Source organism: Canis lupus, chromosome 25 (genome assembly GCF_003254725.2).
Source record: "Canis lupus dingo isolate Sandy chromosome 25, ASM325472v2, whole genome shotgun sequence".
In the NCBI taxonomy this organism is placed as follows: domain Eukaryota; kingdom Metazoa; phylum Chordata; class Mammalia; order Carnivora; family Canidae; genus Canis; species Canis lupus.
This window is the reverse complement of record NC_064267.1, coordinates 40,760,571-40,782,522: the sequence shown is the minus strand read 5'-3', so window position 1 is coordinate 40,782,522 and position 21,952 is coordinate 40,760,571. Positions and strand designations below refer to the sequence as shown.

Genomic DNA, 21,952 nt, shown 5'->3' with positions numbered 1-21,952 from the left:
AATATGACAGAAAATTAGATTATGCATAAAAATAGTATAGCTAATAGGTAGATTGTTAGTGGGACTTGAACAGTGTCATCAGGACATGGATTTTTCCTCTTTTGGGCTTTCTCTCTCCTTCCCCTGCTATCAGACAGTCTCTTCCCAGGAAAAGTCACTATCCCTTTGGGTTCAAGTTAAGCAAAAGTGAGTTGTCTCCTCCAGATGGCTCCCAGCAAAAGTCTAATTGTGTTCTATTGGTTCCCATGTGCCATATGTCCATTTCTGAACCAATCACAATCGCCTGAGGAATGCAGTGTTCCAACCGGCAGGCTGGGTCACCTGCTTGGATCACCTCGGAGTTTGAGGTCAATTAACTCCATGTAAATCACTTGGATTGTGAGTGAGCCAAAACATGATGCCCCACAGGGTATGAGAACCAGAAGAAGACTGAGTGATGTTTTGTTTCCCAAAATAAACACAGATGTTAATTGGGGTCAGGGAAAGTCAGATTGCCCAGGACTCATTAAATATCATCCATCAAAAACATGCTTAACATCCTGCATGCTTTTCCTAAGAGCTATCAAGAATTGTCTGTGAGCTGTAACACTCTTAAACATTTCATTCTTCTCTGTCCCAAGAGTCCCCACCACTTCTTACATTACCACTTCACCCTTCTGCAGTCTCCCAAAGCCCTACCTCATTTTCTAGGTACCACAATCCATGTTTTTTTTTTTAATCCATGTGTTTTAAAAGAGCAGTAATTTTGGGGCAGTGTATCAATATTGAATCCCATGTTAGCCAGCCATACCCAGTACCTAATTGTTCACGGATAGTCTCAGTGTGGCTGTCCTGCCTCATGAGAGTTAGTTACCTGTTAATCCACAAGTTAAAATGGAGCTATTGGCCAGGGAATCTTGAGCTGGGTTCTTAGGAGAAGTCTAGATCAACCCCCAGGGCAGAGCTATTGTTCCCAGTGACCCTGTGAAGAAGGGAATCAACAAACCACTTGGCACCTTTATGCCAGGAAATTACAATACGGAAGATTTTCAGTAGTCCAGATGACAAGTGACCTCGCTTCTCTCAACTATAATTTCCTATTCTGTAAAATGGATATTTAAAAAATATATCTTTTCTTCATTCTCAGAGACTAGTCATAATGATTTAATAAAATAATATGAAGGCACCTTGAAAAGGACTATTCAAATACAAAGTGGTGTGTTTTCTTTCCATGTCCAAAAAACTGAAGGAAGGTAAAGTAGAAGGAAAATGTTATTTAAAGCAAAATAAGGCATGCCTGGGTGACTCAGTTCGTTCAGTTCTGACTCTTGATTTCGGCTCAGGTGAATCTCCCAGGGTTGTGGGATCAAGCCCCGGGGGCTCTGCACTGGGCGTGAAGCCTGCTTAAGATTCTTTCTCTCTCCCTCTCCATCTTTCCCTCCCCCCTTTCATCCCAAATAAAAAGGTGATAGAGCAAAATAAGACACCAGGGTAGGGGCGGCCTGGGTGGCGCAGCGGTTTAGCGCTGCCTTCAGCCTGGGGTGTGATCCTGGAGACCAGGGATCGAGTCCCGCATTGGGCTCCCTGCATGGAGCCTGCTTCTCCCTCTGCCTGTGTCTCTTTCTCTGTGTCTCTCATGAATAAATAAATAAAATCTTTAAGAAAAAAAAAAGACACCAGGGTAGACTACTGGGCACACCAAGAATAAGCATCCATTTACAAACTGGCTAGGCTCATCCGGGGAAGAGAAGTACAAGGATATTGTCACAAGGATAATGTATGTAGAGAGTGCCCCTTCTGCCTCCTGATGAGTTTCATTATCTATGAACAGTTTTCTCTTTATTTATTCATGCCTTCATCTTTCCAACTCAGCAAATGACCCTACTGCTTTCTTTATATTGCTACATTATTTTGCAGTTAAATTGTACGACTCGGAAAAAATGTAAGGAAATAATCATAATGTACCTCTGTTATTCCTGTGTAAATATTGTAAATATAGTAAACCTTTGTTGAATGAATGAATATACTATATATATAAGTCTAGCATTTTTCTTCATACTGAGGATACGGTAGTAAATAAGTTGGACATCTTGCTTTTAGAGAGCAACTTACTTAGTCTAGCATTCTCTTTGACCTTATTTCTTATGGATATTATTAAATATATATGAACACATGCACAACTATCCATACATATGTGTCTCAAAAGACTAACGAATAGTGGGGTGCCTGGGTGGCTCAGTTGGTTAAGTGTCCCACCCTTGATTTCAGCTCAGGTCATGGTCTCTCAGTGTTTTGAGATGGAGCCCTGTGTCCGGCTCCATTCCGAGTATGGAGCTGCTTAGGATTCACTCTCTCTCCCTCTCCTTCTATCTCTCCCCCCTCACATGCTCTCTCTCTCTCTAAAAAGAGAAACTAATGCATACATACCAGTGAACATCAAGTGAGAAGTTGGCATAACAGTTACATTTTCCTTCTCCAAACAATTCTTAGTAGAGCCTTAGTGTAAGATTTTAAAATATCTTAAGAAAAATCATCATGAGGACAGCCAGTGGACAAGTAAAATACTAAGTGAAAAATACAAGTAAAATCAATTATTTTTCTTTCTTTTTTTTCTGTTACCAACCCCTTATTTATTTATTTATTTATTTAATAAATTTATTTTTATTGGTGTTCAATTTGTCAACATACAGGATAACACCCAGTGCTCATCCCGTCAAGTGCCCCCCTCAATGCCCGCCACCCAGTCACCCCTACCCCCCGCCCACCTCCCCTTCCACCACCCCTAGTTCATTTCCCAGAATTAGGAGTCTTTCATGTTCTGTCTACCTTTCTGATATTTCCCACTCATTTTTTCTCCTTTCCCCTTTATTCCCTTTCACTATTTTTTATTTATTATATGAATGAAACCATATAATGTTTGTCCTTCTCCGATTGACTTATTTCACTCAGTATAATACCCTCCAGTTCCATCCATGTCGAAGCAAATGGTGGGTATTTGTCGTTTCTAACGGCTGAGGAATATTCCATTGTGCATCGAAAGATAAATGGATAAAGAAGATGTGGTTATGTATTCAATTATTTTTCTACAGAAGAAAATTTTTTCTGAGAGGCTTATTATGTACAATAATAAGATCTACACCTATGTCTGTCCTTTCTGTGAGGTGAACACATAATTTTATTGGGCATGCATGAGTTCGAGGAGGTTGAGGTGCAAACCATCCTTTTCAAATTGCACATCCTTGGTTGATATTGGAGTTTTGCTGATTAGACCAGGAAGCCATGGAGAGAATTGGAAAGGACACAGGAATTGGAGCCCAATGGGCCTGGATTTCACTGCTGGCTCTTGCATTTTATATTTGTGTAGCCTCCAAAGGAGCTTTCTATGCCTCATTTCTCCTCTAGAAGATAGTAATGGCATCCCCAACTTCATAGAAATAATGTTTGCATTAAAGGTAATAAGCTATTCAAAGCACCTAATAGACTACAATAAAAATTATATAATAATACCTACCATTATTTTACAGGCTGCATTGTTTGGCCTTCATTTACCTAAGACTCCTAGGATGCTTATTTACTTTCAAGAACATTGTTCAGAAAATATATTTTCTCTTTATGAATGCAATAACCATGGAACATTGCACATTTAACACAGTCCTTTCTCTAAGTTTATTTTCAGGTATTACTTAACTGGTCATGTTGATTTGTTAATATCTCTTTTGAATCCTGCCACAATATATAAAACCCTAGGTCATATATATTTAATCTCAATGATATGAAATGGCCAATATGCAACCATTTTTACCTATAAGTATGGCGACTTCATTATTTTTATTCATGCCTGATCCACTGGTAGTATACTGTGCCCCACATCCCAGTCCCCACCCCCTATCTTTATTTTTTTTAAAGATCTTATTTATTAATTAATGAGAGACGCAGAGAGAGAGAGAGAGAGAGAGAGAGCAGAGAGAGAGGCAGAGACACAGGCAGAGGGAGAAGCAGGCTCCATGAAGGGAGCCCGATGTGGGACTCGATCCCGGGTCTCCAGGATCATGCCCTAGACTGAAGGCAGTGCTAAACCGCTGAGCCCCCCGGGCCGCCCCCCACCCCCCATCTTATTCATGTTTGTACCTCCCAGCATACCTTGCATAAAATAGACACCCAGAAAGTATCTTGTAAATTTCAAGTAAGTGTATTATATCTGAATTCAGTGGAAATAAAATTAATCAAGCCAGCTACTGTTACTCTACAGCAGTAGTTCCTCATTATTGTGGGAGATTTCAGACCCTTTGTGAATTTCATTAAAAAACTGTAAAATCGGGGGCAGCCCGGGTGGCTCAGCAGTTTAGCGTCACCTTCAGCCCAGGGCGTGATCCTGAGATCCGAGGATCGAGTCCCGCGTCCTGCTTCCTGCGTGGAGCCTGCTTCTCCCTCTGCCTGTGTCTTTGCCTCTCTCTGTGTGTCTCTCATGAATAAATGAATAAAATCTTTATTTTAATAAAGCTATAAAATCAGCACTTCTCAAATATTAATTCATGTGGAATCACAAAGAGATTTTTCTTGAAAATTCAGATTCTGATTCAGTAGATATGAGATGGATCCTGAGATTACCCATTTCTAACAAGCTGCCAGGTGATGCCAAGGCTGCTAGTCTACAACCACACTTTGAAAAGCAGGGTTATGAACCCCCTTCCTCGAGAAACAGACCTAATTACCTAAGCATGTAGATCAATTCTGTTTCTGAGCCCCCTGGACCCCTTGGAGAATGATTGGACTTTTCATTTTATAATCACCAGTCCTGGAATTACTCTAATTATAATATTCAACTAAAAAGATTAATAAATGATATTTATGGAACAAAAAGATATACTACTTTCAGAAATACAATATGGATGTGGACATGTGTGTATTTCTGTGCATTACACGTACCCCTTACACACACATATATTCAGAACTCAAGGATTCCAAAATGTAAGTTAAGTAGGATTAGACCCAATTAACTCTAATTGCAGATAAGCATAGGATTTAAATAATCCTTTTTATAAACTAAATGTTTAGACATAAACTATTTCCCCCAAACATTTCAAATTCCACTTGGATATAAATGTGTTTAGCTTTCTCCTCCCCAATAGCTCTTGTTTCCAGTCAAATAATTTTCTGTTAAAACTTACTACAAATCAGCGTATTGTTCCTTTTATAAAAATAATAAAAATCTCGAGATGCACAAGATATGTTTACTAGTAATAGGTGCACGAGCAATCGAAACTTTTATTGCTTTCTAATGGACAGCAATATGAATAGAGAAAATGTGTAGTGGAGAACAGGGAGATGGTCTGTAAACTCTAGAACAGAACAGAATTAATAGGTCTCACAGGGACAACATCTAACGATTTGAGCCTTTGTATCACTGCTTTCCTATATGCTGATCTTCTAGAGATAATTAGTGCTCTTCCAGTGGATTTCTTTATATCTCATTGTGTCTGCTTCTTCAGATGAACAATACGCATTAGAAATTCCAACTGTAGTTAATAGAAACACTGAAATACTGGCAGAGGTTTTACTGAACATCACCAAGGCAGAAAAAGATACTGGTCTGAGAATCCCTGAGAAACCAGGGTTCTGTTTCATCAAGAAGCACGCCCCAGACAGCCTTAAGGTTCCCCTCGGCTTAACTCGACTTTAGGCTTCATTCTGACTCTAGGCACTAACTGCCCTTTCCTTAGAACATTTACTTTAGAAAACATCTTTATGAATTATTTCTCTGCCCCTTTGCGATGTAAATCACTTTAAAGGCCTCATGACAGTTTTAGAGCCTGGGAGCATCTTTTTCAAAGACCTAAGAGCCATCTCTGAAATAAGATCATCAAAGAAGACGGTGTCCCTTCTTCTGTGGAAGGATGGGAGATGGAGATCTGCTTCAGGAGGAGCCAGAGCAAAACTACCTCCTGCCATGCAGATGCAAAAACATTTACTTTTCCTTTGGCTAGAACCAGTTAGCAAGCACAGATGACCCACAGCCCTCTGACACCAGCCCCTAAAAGCCCTAGTGCCTTCTATTTCTGTGGAGCTGTGGTCCAGCTCACTTCTGGGGCCCCTCTTTCCTATTTTAAGAACTCTGATGAAGGTCTTCCTTAACTTGTTTAACTTTGCCCACTGCCACTTTTGCTTTGACAGTAGACCCCAGAAATATGTGATACAACTGGCCTAGTTTCCCCTAAGTCAGACTTTCTCCTAGGTACCCTGTGTGCCTGAATATCACTTGAATTTTTTTTCAAGCAATTCATCAATCTAAGCCCAGAAGATATTCCAAATATTTTAAATGTCCCCTACTCCTTGTAACAAGGAAGACTGGTGGAAGAAGAAAGGTCAGAAGTGATTATTTTTTTTATTCTCTATTTCAATAAATGCCTTCTTTTCTCTCGACATTCAGTGTCCTTGGCTGCCAGATATCTGCTTGGTCCAGTGTGCGAGAGGGAACAGGGCAAACAGTACCAATTGCATCATCTTTGAGATCAACAAATTTTTGATTGGTCTGGAACTGGTGCAGGAGCGGCAGCTCCACCTGGAAACAAACGTCCTGAAAGTGGAGGATGACACGAACTGTTCCCTGTCTTCCATCGAGGAGGACTTTCTCACCGCCTCTGAGCACTTGGAGGAGGAAAGTGAGGTGGAAGATTTGAGGAACGGTGAGAACTGCCCCATAAAACAAATGTGCATCCTGAAATTAGTCACCCTATGAAAATGAGTGAGATTTCAGCCACGTCCGTTTGGCTGATGCATCAGAATCTTCACCTACCGAGTTTCTAGTGAGGCCACTGACTCATGCGCTTAGATTAAATGGTTGGATGGCTCCATTTTCCTAAAGATGCTTTAGGGATGCTGATGGACATCCTCTTGCCTGCCAAGAGCCTAAGACTATCGTAGGGAGGGAAGTTATCTTCCCTGAGACTACCACAAAGCCACCTATTAGTTGAAGCCAACTTAAACTGGCCTGAATCCTAGCACAGCCTCTTTGAGACTGTGAAGCCTGGGTCAGTTCCTAGTCCTTCTGAGCCCCCGTTCCCTTATCCATTATTTGGGAGTAGAATAGTGCCTCTAGCACTGTTACATTTATTATATTCAGCTATATCTATGATATTTACCTGGTTATGTTAAAGGCAGAAGGAAATAACCCAGGGGAGTACTTAGCACTTAGCACTTATTCACAGCTTTGGTTTACTGATCCATAGAGCTCAGTGAACAATGTGTTCGTCCTCCCCACTCCTAGCCAAAGACAAAGGGATACAGCAGATGCTGTTGGCACTACCTGAGACAAGTCCTACCCAAACTTCAGAGCAAGTGTTTGCCACAAGGCTTACTATGGAGGTGGCTTTAAACATCCTTCCTCCTTCTGTATGCTCTGGGAAGCTCTTAGATACAACTGTCTGGGTTACTCCTCCTGTGGAGAAAGGTGATAAGGGCACCTGGGTGGCTCAGTTGGTTAAGCATGTGCCTTCAGCTCAGGTCATGATCTTGGGAGCCTGGGGATGGAGCCTCTGCATTGGGCTCCCTGCTCTGCGGGCAGTCTGCTCCTCCCTCTCTTTCAGCCCCTGCCCCACTCTCACTCATGCTCTCTCGAGCTCTCTGCTCTCTCTCTCAAATAAATAAATAAATAAAATCTTTCAAAAAAATAAAGAAAGATGATCAGCACTCAGTTCTCCAGGGTTTTCTCCTCCCACTCTAGTACTAACATCTTTATTCCACACTGAAAGCTATTTTGGAGTGGGATTCCATAATGAAACACAAAAGCCTTTTCAGATCCATTTGTCTCAAAGGAATGTTCTAAATGCTGGGTGTTTTGCAGGGGGAGGAGGGAAATCTGATGCTTTAAAGCATTTTTAGAAAGTAATTATTATTTTACACTCACGAGATCCTGCTATCCAAAAAGTAATAGTGGGCCCTCGTTTTGTCTTCACTAGGTTATGAAAACATAAGTGTCTCAGCTAATGTTTTGGAAAATAAAAAAACAAAGGAAGCCACTCAGGAAGAATGGAATTACAACAAGGAAAAGTTACTTTATGCTTTGGAAGACAAATATATTGGCAAATATCATCCGACGTTGATGAAAGCAGAAGGATCTCTGGAAAAAGTAGAAGACACCACTTTGCAGAGCCTGGGCACATCAGCTGAGCCATTGGGACAGAAAGGTGAAGCTGTGTGGAATGAGAGGCCAGCCCCAAATTATTATTATTCGGAAAATGTTAAAGGTCACGTGGAAAAATCTCAGGCACCACATACTCCCGGGGATGCTTATTTCTCCAGGATAGTTAAGAACAGTGGGCCTCCTGTATATGAGCATGACAACAGCTTACACCCAGGGGACCATGAAGATGGCACAAACCCCCTTCCTCCCAAACAAGATGGAGAAGCCACAACTGGCGAGTATGCTACAAATTTAGCAGAATCCGTGCTGCAAGATGCATTTATTCGGTTGTCCCAGTGTCAGCCTACACCTCCCCAGGAATCGGCAGTCAGTGTTTCTGTCGGAAATGCTGTGCTACCCAGTGGCTGTTCCACAAAAGGTATGGTGGTCCCTCGGTCATGGAATGAGCTCCCCAAAATTGTCATTGTTCAGAGTCCAGATGGCAGTGACGTCGCCCCGGAGGCAGCCATCACCTCATGGTCTGACATGGAAGTCTCTGTTGAAACCTCAGGTGTCTTCTCTGGAGAGAACTCCAGCAGACACCCTCAGAGTGCTCTAGAAGTTGCCTTGGCCTGTGCGGCCACTGTAATTGGAACCATTTCCAGTCCACAGGCCACAGAAAGGCTCAAAATGGAGCAAGAATCTTTGGTTTCAACGCATCCACTGGGAGGCAGTGAACCACTGCAAACTCAAATATCCCAAGTACTCAAGGAGCCTTCCATCAGCGAATACTCCTTTCCATCTGCTTTGTGTGGCATGACTCAGGTGGCGAGTGCCATTGCTGTTTGTGGCCTGGGTGAAACAGGAGAGGCCAAGGCTCCCAGTGGCCTCTCGGGTACAGCTGAGGCCTGTGCAGTAGTTCCCACACCTTGCAGTCTGGCGACAGGGAGGAGCATGGAGCTGGGAAATGAGGCCATTGCACGAGCATTGCTCAAGGAGGCCGCTCTGCTTTTAACAAGGCCAGAATCTTGCAGCAGCGTAGGAGACCTCATGGAATCAATGAGCGAGAGAATCATTGAGGCTGCTTCAAAGCCTCAGACCTTGTGCTCAGAAAACGTCCTCAGGAATGAAGTAGCACAGACCCTGTCCAGTGTTATTCTGAAGCATTCCATTGATGAAGCTCGCCAGAAAAGCAAAATAATTGATCCCAACGATACTAGGCATTCTCCAGAGACTCTTGACACCTGGATGGAAAGTACAAATCAACTGCTCTTCAGTGTGCTTTGCTTCACATTCAAGAAGATGAGCCATTTTGTACAGCTTGGTGAGTGCCCCGCCGTCCTTGTTAATGAGACCAGCAACTGGAAAGAACCAGAATTAGGCTACTGGCCGCCTGACCAGGCTGCCAGTCAAGCATGGACCAAAGCCTCTGAATATTCCAGCAGCCATCCTCTTAGCAGTCCACGCAAAACTAGTCTTGTTATCAATGATCTCGGGGATGAAGTTCATCTCAAGCCAGATAGCAAGGGCCCGGCGAAGCCAGGCCTGTTCAAGAACCCCATGCTGCAGTCTGAATTGCCCTGTAGTCCCAGAGTGCCTGACTCTTTGGCTGCTAAAACAGCCCCCAAAGAAATATACCTAAAAAGAGCAGCGGGAGAAGATCCAGGCAACCCTCATCCTGCGCGAAGGCGCAATGAGAAGGAGTACAGAAGCCCTGCAGAAGGAGAAAGGGCGCCGGCGGGGGCCCAGGGCTGCAGAGGCCCCCAGGATGCAGAGGACAGCGCAGGTGCCGACACCCAGGAGAAGTCTAACCGTGTGTTGCCCCTGAACAGTGAAGGTCAAGTGAACCTGTCTTGGTTAGGGAATGATGCGCTGCTTCCTGCCCAACCCGTGCTGCAGGCAACACGTGCAGAACTCTACTGCATCACAGACTTTGCGGAAGAATTAGCCGAGATGATTGTCTCCATGGCAACCGAAATCGCAGCAATTTGCCTTGACAACTCAAATGGAAAACAACCCTGGTTTTGTGCATGGAAGAGAGGGAATGAGTTTCTGGTTACCCCCAACGTATCCTGCCGGTCCCTGAAGAGGAAGAAGGAAAGCCAGCCCGGCGGGGCCACCGTGAGGAAGCACAAGCCACCCCGGCTCAGCGAGATCAAGAGGAAAACGGATGAGCACCCGGAGCTTAAGGAGAAGCTGATGAACAGGGTCGTGGACGAGTCGATGAACCTCGAGGACGTCCCAGATTCTGTCAATATTTTTGCGAACGAAGTGGCCGCCAAGATCATGAACCTAACGGACTTCTCCATGGTAGACGGTGTCTGGCAAGCCCAGAGCCACCCCCGCACCCGGTTACTCAGCGGAGACAGGTGGAGCCGACTGAAGGCCTCCAGCTGTGAAAGCATTCCAGAGGAGGACTCTAACGCCAGGGCTTATGTAAATAGCCTGGGTTTCATGAGTACCCTAAGTCAGCCAGTGAGCAGGGCCAGCTCTGTCTCCAAGCAGTCCAGCTGTGAGAGCATCACTGAGGAGTTTTCCAGGTTCATGGTGAACCAGATGGAAAATGAAGGAAGAGGGTTTGAGTTACTGCTGGATTACTATGCGGGCAAGAATGCCACCAGCATCCTGAACTCAGCCATGCACCAGGCCTGCCATAAAAATGACCACCTCAGTGTGAGGCCGAGCTGTCCCTCGAAGCAGTCCAGCACCGAGAGCATAACCGAGGAGTTTTATAGGTACATGCTGAGGGACATTGAAAGAGAAAGCAGGGACAGCGCCTCCTCCAGACGAAGCAGCCAAGATTGGACAGTTGGCTTGCTGTCACCCTCTCTGCGATCCCCATTGTGTTACAGACAGTCATCTGTGCCCGATAGCCGATCCCTGGGTGCCAGGCTGACGGTGAACCCACCCATCAAAGCCAACTCTTTAGATGGCTTCGCTCAAAACAGCCAGCAAGATTTCCTAAGTGTACATCCAGTCAGTAGCACTTCCTCCTCGGGTCTCTGCAAATCTGACTCTTGCTTGTATCGCAGAGGCGGAACTGACCACATCACCAACATGTTAATTCATGAGACCTGGGCAAACTCCATCAAGGCCCTCATGCAGAAGAACAAAATTCTAGTGGACGATGCCGAGGCAGCCGATGCTGAGCCCGTTCCTGGTGGCTCTCCCATGCAAGTGGAGAAATGTGCAAACAGATCGGCTTTGAGCAGAGTGCAAGGTGGGCCAGTTCTTCTTGTTCAGGAGTCTGTTGATACCCCCAGGAAAAACTCCATTACCGACAGCAAACATCCCCCAGTATCATCTAAGAGCAAAGCTGCTCCTCTGACAAACCACAACAGTTTAGATTCTAAGAAAGAATCTTCTTCGTGCCATGGATCTGTGCCTGTCAGCCACACCAAGCGGTCACTTTGCTCAAGGGAAGTGCCTTTAATTCAGATTGAAACAGATCAGAGAGAAGAGTGTGTTGGAGAACCTGAACATTCCCCTTCCAAAAGCAGCCCCCTAGAGGAAGCAGAGGAGCATTTGAAAGATGAAAAAGTCCCAGAGGTGGCGAGGGGTGGAGACACTGCTGAGAGTGCCTGCCAAAGTCCTAGGTGAGTGAATGACCTCTTAGACCAGATAGCGCATGGGACTGGAGTTTACATCTTAATTAGTATGTATTCTAAATCCTGGGGACTTTATTGATGCCAAAATTGAAATCCTGAGACAGTAAATGACCTCCCTGGGTTAATAGGCACTTCTAATAGAAAGTTGGAAGTGATTTTTTTTAAAACTCCTAAAATAAATTGAGTTCATCCTATATAAGAGAGAAAATAAAGTTTCATTTTCCCCATGAAAATTAGTATCCCATGCTGTGTTACCTTTTAAAATTCAGCCAAGAAAATTTTCAAGCTAAAAGGAAAATCACATCAACTTACCCATTTGAAAAAAAGCTAAATATAAATCAATTTTAATGTGGAATCTGACATTATTTTGCTATCATTTTTCTCTATCACCTCTCCTTTCAAGTTTTTCTGTTTTGTTTTGTCCTAAAGATCTTTGCGAGGACACCATGTCCCATAAATGCTGGACCTTTAGGTACATGGTAGAATCATAGCAGTGTTGCAAAGAAAAATTAGAATTTTGGTATCTCAGTAGTTCCTTTCCAGAAAATTGCAATGTAAGTGACAACGCATTTTGAATTTGAGACAAAGGAATTATTTCTTCCCAGGTGCTTATGGAAGAGTTAATCCTTTTATAACTCCTCTTTTCTGTAGAAAATTCATAATATCCTTGAATATTAGACCATTGTATCATTTAAAAATTATTATTGAAGTTTAGTTGACATATCATATTAGTTTCAAGTGTACAATACAGTGATTCAACTGTTCTACTATACATTACACAGTGCTCACAAATGTAGTCACCATCTGTCACCATACAACATTATATTATTGACTATAATTATTGCTGTACTTTTCATCTCCATGACTTACTTATTTTATACAATTGCCTCTTTTTTAAACATTTGTCATCTCTACTTAAATAAGATAGAAAAAAAAACAGAAATGAAGCTACTAGCCTTGGAAAACATAAGTTGGAGAAATAACCCGTTTTGTCTTTTCAGGGACATATGCCTATTGTACAAAGAGCCTGTTATTTTTAAGTGTTTAGGTGCAATAGACAAGTTGAACACAGCCTTCATCAAATTTCAGCTGCTCTAGAAAATCCCTAATACTTTCCCACCCCATCAGGGTGCTCCCTATCATTATACAGCATCGTTACAACATGTGGATGGTGGTGGGCAAGGTGCACCTGAATATTTCCTTCTTAGCCACTTAGTGCTGAGAGCTTGCCAACTGAATTAAGTCCTGGGAGAATTCAAGGGGAAGAAAAACATGAAAACTTACAAGCAAAAGAACAAAATTAAGCAAAATGAAATACAGGCCAAGCTGACCAAACAGTACTTACAAAGTCTTATAGGAGTACCATACCTCACTTTAGTATGCACCACCTCCAGGAAGTATGGAGAATTACAAGTTTTTAAAAGTGATCAAAGAGTTGAAGAAACAAAATAACCAAGTGTAATTCTTTAGAATTACCTTAACATGAGATATATGAAAATGGAAAAGTTTTATTTTAGATTCCAGGTGTCTGACTTAGACTCTTCTTCAATGTCATCATAAATCAGCTGCGATTTTTAGCTGAAGAAAGTTACCTAGTTAGGGAGCACTTATGAACTAGTAGTTCAACAAGATTCATGGCTGCAGCAGGTTCAAATCAAATAATGAGTGCCACTGAAGTGAAATAACATTCATTGTACAATTTTGAGTAAAATATCACTGATCTTATGTTTAAATTCCAGGTACAACCTGAGAGTTTCCCAAAACTTGGGGAAATATGCATGAATAAAGCCTCCCACTGATTTAGATTTATATTCCATATAACAACCCAAGGACATATTCTCTCAACTCATGATATGGACTTCTGATTTAGTTTTCCAACAACCAAAGAAAAAAGAATGTAGAATCATCAGCCTTAGAAATTCAAGAGCTGAATCTGCTTCCAGAACATAAGGACTTTGAATGTATTTTTCTTTGTGGAGCAATATAAAGAGTTGTTATAGAACATGAACTCCACTAACTAACCCTGAGCAAGTTCCCTAATCTCTCAATGTTAGTTTACTCACCTCAGTGCCTGCCCCATTAGAAGCAACTCAATAAACATTTACTTTATGGTTGTTGTTGTTGTTGTTCAGGGTTAGGGTATATGATTGCCTTTATTCCAAGAGATTTTTTTTTCCAAAGAGAATCCTGTTATGAACTGTGTGAAAATTTTGTTAAAATAGGATTACTAAGATTTACAAGGGGGAAATTAGTTATATTTAGGTCACATTTTCTAAGCTCAGGGTTGTTATTAGGGGATTTGATATGTCAAAATACAGAACTCAGTTCCCTGTGAAAGAATTCCTATCTACTTAACACACAGATGGAAGGAGGTAACAGAGATACTCTTGATTCTGTTTCATCATGGGGAGATGTCATGTCCTGAGGATATTTTTGGGCTACTCTCTGAAGGACATTTTCATAATTCTGCTAAAAACTTCACAAAAGCCCAACATACTGAAATAAAAATCACTTTCTTACTTTTTTTTTTATTTGATAAAAGAGTAACAATTTCAGAATTCATTTGAAAGCCACACCCAGATGGGTAATGGATAACACCCGGAATAATCCCTCAGTTGTAAAGAAGGAAAATGATTGAGGACAGCCCAATTCTTGATTTCTGATAAAATAGTATCCTATTGGTGGGCAGCAATGTGTTTTTAACTCAGCTGCCCTCTCTGAAATTATTGAAGAGCAATTATATAACTTGTTGATAATTTGAAGTCACAAGGTATAAACACCCAGCTGAGAATTCTAAGCATTCATATGTTGCCCTCATTGGCATAATCTAGTTTTTTTAGAAATACATTATGTTGTCTTTTTATTACTTTTTGCTTCAAGAAAACAATTATTCATCCAACAAATATTTGCATGTCCGTTCTGAGCTATAGACTGTCCTTGGGGCTAAAAACACAATAGAAAATGGAGATTTTGTACCTGCTGTCATAACTCCTACATACTCAGTGGGAGAGACAGACAATAAGCATGGAAAAACCCTTTGGGAAAAGATAATTACAGTGTGTTATGAGAGAAAAATAAAAAGAATAATATGAAGAACAACTGATTGGGGAATGTGGTTACTTAAGATAGAATGTAGGCATTTGGATGAGACATGTAAAAAATTGAAGTGGAAGATATGCATTTGCATTTAAGCAGTACTGGTGGTCTGGCTAGCCTAAAAAATCCTCCCTCCACAGACCACCTAGAAATCTCAGATTAAATATAGTAAATATTCTTTTGAATACAGGGCTGACCTTAACAGTATTAATAAATAATGATGATGAAAATCTCAGAGGCAGAAAAATGAGAGGATATAGAAACAAAAGTACTAGGCTAAAGCTAAATCTGTGCTTGCTCTTGAGGCCTTGCCAGTCTCCCTAACCTACAAGCTCGTTTTCTAAAGGCTAGTGAAAACCAGGAAATAAGACTGGATCCATGAATGGTGAAGACTTAGAAATGGCACCAATCTCCATGCCCTAAAGAATTACATCCTCAGAAAAAGTACAAACTTAGTAAAAAGTTTCACTCATCGTCAAAGGAGTTGATAAGAAAATGTATCTTTGGAGGTTAGGGCTCTAGGTAGAAGGGGGTAAGTCCCCTAAAAATTTATAACCACAGCTTCCCTAATGCATATGTGAGGGTCCAATTTACCACATAGTTGGTCCAGAAAACCCCAAAGCAAGATAAACAAAAAGAAAACCACACCAAGGCACATCATAATCAAATTATTAGAAACCAAAACCAAAGAAGTAATCCTAAAAGCAGCTCAGAGGGAAAAACAACTTACATACAGAGGAACATAAATAAGAACTTCAGGTTTCTCATCAGAAAAAAATGAAAGCTAAAAGACGAGGAATGACCTCTTTCCTGTAGTGAAGGAAAAAAATTGCCAACTTAGTATTCTTCACTTAGCCAAAAAATAAAGGCTACCCATGGATAAGAAGACTCAATATTGTCAAGATGTCAGTTCTTCCTACCTTGATTTATAAATTCAGTGCAATCCCATTTAAAGCCCCAGCTTGTTATTTTGTGGATATCAATAAAATAACCCCAAAGTTTATACAAAGAGACAAAATACCCAGAATAGCCAAGACAATATTAAAGGAGAAGAACAAAGTCAGGATGCCACTACCTGCTTTAAGACTTAGTACAAAGCTACAGTAATCAAGACAGTGTAGCATTGGGGAAAAAATGAACAAATGGATCAGTGGATCAGAACAGAAATCCTAGAAATAGATCTACACAAATATAGTCAACTGATATTTGGCAAAGAATCAAAGGCAATGCAGTGGAAAAATGATAGTCTTTTCAAGAAATAGATGCAGCAACTTGATATTCACATGCCAAAAAAAAAATAATAATCTAGAAACAAAACTTTTCAAAACAACTCAAAATAAATTTTATATCTAAATATAAAATTTAATAAAACTGTAAAACATGACATACAAGAACATTCAGGTGACCATGACTTTTTAGATAGAATGTCAAAGACGTGATTCATGAGAAAAATAATGGACAAACTGGACTTCATTAAAATTAAAAACTGTTGCTCTCTGGAAGACACTTGTCAAGAGGACCAGAAGATAACCTGAAGCCTGGGATAAAATATTCCCAAAGACATATCTGATAAAGGACTGTTATCCAAAATATACAAAGAACTCTTAAAACTCAATAATAAGAAAACAAACAGCCTGATTTTAGAAGTGGGCAAAAGGCTTCAACAGATACCTCATCGAAGAAGATATACAGAAGGCAAATAAGCATGTGAAGAGCTGCTGAATATCATGTTATTAGGAAATTTCAAATTAAAACAATGAAGAAATGCCACTACACACCTATTAGAAAGGCCAAAACCAAAAAATGGGCAACACAAAATGCTGAAGATATGGAACAACAAGAATTCATATTTATTGCTGGTAGAAAAGCAAAGATGGCACAACTGCTTTGAAATATAGTTTGGCATCTTGTTACAAAAATAAAGATACACTTGCCATATGATCCAACCGTCATGCCCCTTGGTGTTTATCAAAATGAGTTGAAAATTTATGTCTACACAAAACACCTGCACACAAGATTTTATAGCACCTTTATTCATAATTCCACAAATATTAAGCATGTGAGTAAACAGAAAACACTTTTTGTACTTTTAAAATTTCTTTAAAAGATAATTATTTAAAACAAAAAAAATGTTTTATGACATACACAAAACTAAAATATACGTTGGTTATGATACAAAGGATGTGAGATAGAAATGGAAGTATACTGTTGTAAAAATCTTCTATTTATTGTAGCTTTGTGTAATGTAATCTGAAGCTTTGTATAATGTATCACTTGGGTGATAAAATGGGTGCAAACGATGAACCCTGGAGTAACTACTAAAAATCTAAAACAAAGAGCTATGCTAAGAAACTAATAGTGGAGATAAAATGGAATGCTAAAAATTGTTCAATTAATCTGGAGAAATGCAGGAAAAGAGGAGAACAGCAACAAAGACCAGATGAGATTCATAGAAAATAATTATTAAGATGATATATTTAAACACAATCCTATTGATAACTGCACTAATTCTTAATGGTCTAAATACTTCAGTTAAAAGACAGAGATTGTCATACTATTAAAGCAAACTCTTACTGTAAAGGATCTATGAGAAATGTGCTTCAAATATAAAGATGTACATAGGTAAAAAGTAAAAGAATGGGAAAAGAAATATCAAAAGAAATATGGGATAGCTATATTAATATCAGACTGAGTAGACTTCTTGAGGACAAGGAATTTTATCAAGGATAAAGAGGGATATTTTATGATAGAGGGCAAGATTTATCAAGAAAACAGTTATTGTAAATATGTAGTCACCTAAATAACAAAAATGCAAACTCTGTGTTTGAAATGAAATCTGCTACAGCTGAAACTGGAAGGTGAAATACACAAATCCACAATCAGAGTTGAAAATTTCACACCCTTTTATCAGTAACTGGTAAAAGAGTAGACAGAAAGTCAGTAAGAACATACAAGACTTGAGCAATCTTCTCAATCAAGTTCACCTGATTAACAGTTATTAAACGCTCCACCAACAGTAGCAGAATATACATTTTTTCAAATATACTTAAAATATTAACCAGGGTAGGCTATTAGTCCATAAAATAAGCATTAATAAATTGAAAATAACAACCTAAAATATTATGGAGTATGTTCTCTGATCACAGTGAAATTAAAATCAATAACAAAAAAATCTAGGAAATCTCTCCAAATATTTGGAAATTAAAAACACACTTCTAAATTATTCATCAAAGAATAAATCACAAGGGAAATTAGAATAAACTTTAAAGTGAATGGAAATGAAAACACAATATATCAAAATTTGCAGGAATTACTTTAAAAAAAAAAAAAGAAGAAGAATTTTGTCTAACAACAGTGATCTGAACTTCCACCTTAGGAAACCAAGAAAAGTTGGTCAAATTAAATCCAAGGTAATATAAGGAAGGAAATAAATAATAAAAATAAGAGCAAAGACCAACAATTAACAGAAATAGACAAAAATAGAGAAAATTCAATGAAACCAAAAGGGTTTTTAAAAAGACTGGTGAAAAAGACATGTTTATGCATTTAAAATTAAAATAAAATATTTAAAATGTGTATGTTTAACAAAAATAAATTCAAAATGGATGAAACACCTAAATGTGAGACAGAAACCATCAACATCCTAGAGGGTCTAAGAACACAGGTAGAAATCTCTTTGACCTCAGCAACAGCAACTTCCTACTAGACATGTTTTCAGAGACAAGGGAAACAAAAGCAAAAATGAACTATTGGGACCCCATGAAGATAAAAACTTCTGCACAGCAAAGGAAATAATCAACAAAGCTAAAAGGCAGCCTATAGAATGGGAGAAGATATTTGCAAATGACATATCTGATAAAGTGTTGGTATATGAAATCTACAAAGAACCTATCAAACTCAACACCTCCCCCCCATAAAAACAAATAATCCAGTTAAGAAATGGGCAGGAGGCAAGAATAGACACTGTTCCAAAGAAGGCACACAGATGGCTAACAGATCCATGAAAAGGTGCTCAACATCACTCATCATCGGGGAAATACAAATAAAATCCATGATGAGATATCACCTCACACCTGTCAGAATGGCTAAAATTAACAACATAAGAAACAACAGGTGAGGATGCAGAGAAGGGGGAACCCTCTCGCACTGTTGATGGGAATGGAAACTGGTGTAGTCACTCTGGAGAATGTATGGAGGTTCTTCAAAACATTACAAATAGAACTACACTATGATCCAGCAATTGCCCCACTAGGTACTTAGCCAAAGGATACACAAATACAGAATCAAAGGGTACATGCAACCCGACATTTATAACAACATTATCAACAATAGCCAAATGGAGAGAGTCAAAATATCCATCAACTGGTGAATGGATAAAGATGTGGTATATATATACATACAATGGAACATTACTCAGCCATAAGAAAGAATGAAATCTTGCCATTTGCAATGACATAAATGGGTATTATGGTAAGTGAAATAAGTTGTCAGAGAAAGACAAATACCATACAGTTTCATTCATAAGTTCAATTTAAGAAACAAAACAGGTGAATATTTGAGAACAGGGTGGGGGAAGGAGAGAGGGAAACAATAGGAGACTCTAAAAACAGAAAACAAATTGTTGATGGAGGGAGGGAAGATGGGAGATGGGCTTACATGGGTGCTCGGGATTAAAGGGGCCACTTGTTGCAATGAGCACTGAGTGTTGTATGTAAGTGATGAATCACTGAATTCTACTCCAGAAACCAATATTGCACTGCATGTTAGCAAACTAAAATTTAAGTTTAAAGAATGTGTATGTGTGTCATTATTTCCCCTTCAATGAACTTCATGTAACTAAACAACTGGATGACCCATTGCGAAGAAGGCTTTTACTGTACTTCTATATTTATTTTTATTATTGCTGTCTACCTATGGCAAATGATTTCCATTTTCCATTTACAGTGATGACTCAAAATTTCTTTTTAAAATAAACATTTAGGTTACCTTAACTGGTTTTTACAATTTTTATTATTGATATAATACAAGGGGAATGCAGGTGTGGCAAAAATCATGACAGCAGTCTGCTAGTAAATTAAGGTAGGGGAACATTAGGCTAGATGATTTCTGAAGTCCCTGCTAACTCAGAAATTCTACAATTGATTTGATGTCATATCAAAAATGGTCCTCTAAAGCTCTGCATGTGAACTATGAAATCAGAAATGGAAAAAGGCCATCTACATAAATCTGCATAACACATCTGTGCATTATTCATAAATAAATGAGCAAAGCTATACATTTATCTCAAAAGAAAATGAAAACCAGTGTTTTAGATAATCATTACTCATTTTGAGTTCCCAGTTACGTGACACAGAATCTGAGATTTACTGTAAATAGAGCATGAAATTAGATAAAATAAAATATGCTGACAGACTCATTTTTAACCTGAATGTTCTATGTCAATCACTGAGATTTAACTTCTGCTTTAGTGAGAAATATTCTGGAATGAATTTTTCTAGGAGTGTAAGGTCCTAATTTAGTAAAAAAATTAGTCCAGGAGATTTCTTCTTCTAAAAACAAATGGTTTTAGAAGCCTCCCTTTTGTGCTCTGAACTTGGCTTATTTATCTCTTTTTTTAGGAGTATGTGTATTGTTTCCAGTTATCTTCAATAAACTTTTCTTTCATTTGAATTTAACTAAATTCATCTAATGTCTTTTTGGTTGCAGCTCATTTTCTCCCTGCTCGACCTGGAAAAATCTCAACATTTTAGAAAGGAAAATCAGGTTACTAAGAACCTTTTCTTCATCAAGCCTTAGTAGCACAGCCTACTAGAAACAGCCACCCCTTAATATTGTACCTATCCAGAATGCTGTGGGAAGGAGTCTTACAGGCAAGGATTCCAAAGCTTTGGTGAAATTTTCTGGGTAACCAGTTCACATATCAAAGGAGATTTGTCATCAAACCCCAAAATTTGTACATTTGAAACTCTACTTTCTGTATTAGAACTCATTTAAAATTTTTTTCAAGGATAACCATTTTTGGAGAAAGGATAATGGTACTAATCCTAAGACTGAAGAGAATTACCTAGACTTTTCTGCAGCCAGTGTACTACTTTGAATGAAGGAGACTGAGTGCCTTGGGTTGCATCCCTGGGAACAGACTTTTAGAGGAAGAGTTTCAGGCAGATAATCTAGTAGGGAGTGCTCTCTAGACATATGTGTGCATACATCTATAAGGAAGTAGGAAAGGCAAGATTGTATGGAGAGAAGGTGCCCCCAAGTTTGTTTGCAACTGAGGCCTCAGCAATCCTACAGGAGCCCCTGAAGAGGGAATGGACTGTCAGGTTTGGTGCCAAGTAAGACAAGAACTGGCCTTTTGTGTCTTTGTCTCAGCTGGTTGTTGGGATGCTCAATGAGAGAGGGTACAACCTGGGCCAGGCTATTCTCTGCCTGCTGGTAATTCCCAGTGTGCACTGGCAGCGGCCAATATTCTCTGCAGTCAGTGTGCAATGGCCAAGAAAAGCATTCTAATATCCACTACATCAGACTATTGCATTTTTCGTTGTCACCCGAGAGATACACTCTTGCTCCTTGCTCGCAGTTATTAATGTCCTTTTCTCTTATACTATTAATTTTTGATGACTCTGTCGGTAATATCAGGAGAAAGGCTGTGTGAATATGTTCACATTTCTGTACATTTGGCTTTCTGAACAGAGTATTGGCACCTGGTTCGAAGGATGATTGAATGCTAACCCTAAAGATACTTTTAGAGAGATACAGAGATTTACATTTCTGGAGCTATTTGTTAACAATCCAAGTGAAGTAGAGACCATTCCCTCCCCCCTGCAGAGAGCATTTGGATTTGTTTTAAGTGATTTATCTCTGTCTCTCTTCCTCCCTCCCTCTCTCACTTTCTCTCTCTCTCTCCACCAGCCTGTCTCTCTCCTTTCTCTCTCTCCCTGGTGAAGAAAAGGGCAAATGTGCCAGCAGCAGCTCCTCCTACATGAGCTCTAAGATTCATAACTTTGAGGTTTCCCTTCTGTGTTGCAAACCTCACTACATGATTCTCCAGCATTTTTGTTTTTAGATTCCACATAAAAGTAAAATCATATGGTATTTATCTTTCTCTGTTTGACTTATTTCACTTAACGTCATACCCCTCAGTTCCACC

The 21,952-nt window shown here is 39.8% G+C and overlaps 1 protein-coding gene across 3 annotated transcripts in view; it reads left to right on the top strand.

Moving 5' to 3' along the window:
* LOC112669845 (SPHK1 interactor, AKAP domain containing) overlaps positions 1-21,952 on the top strand; it is a 169,470-nt gene that overhangs the window by 131,387 nt on the left and 16,131 nt on the right. For all 3 annotated transcript variants that reach the window (XM_049101236.1, XM_049101237.1, XM_035721754.2), the window contains 2 exons: positions 6,407-6,662; positions 7,935-11,694. In XM_049101236.1, the coding sequence (XP_048957193.1) occupies positions 6,407-6,662; positions 7,935-11,694 (4,016 nt within the window). The remainder of the gene's footprint in view (positions 1-6,406; positions 6,663-7,934; positions 11,695-21,952) is intronic.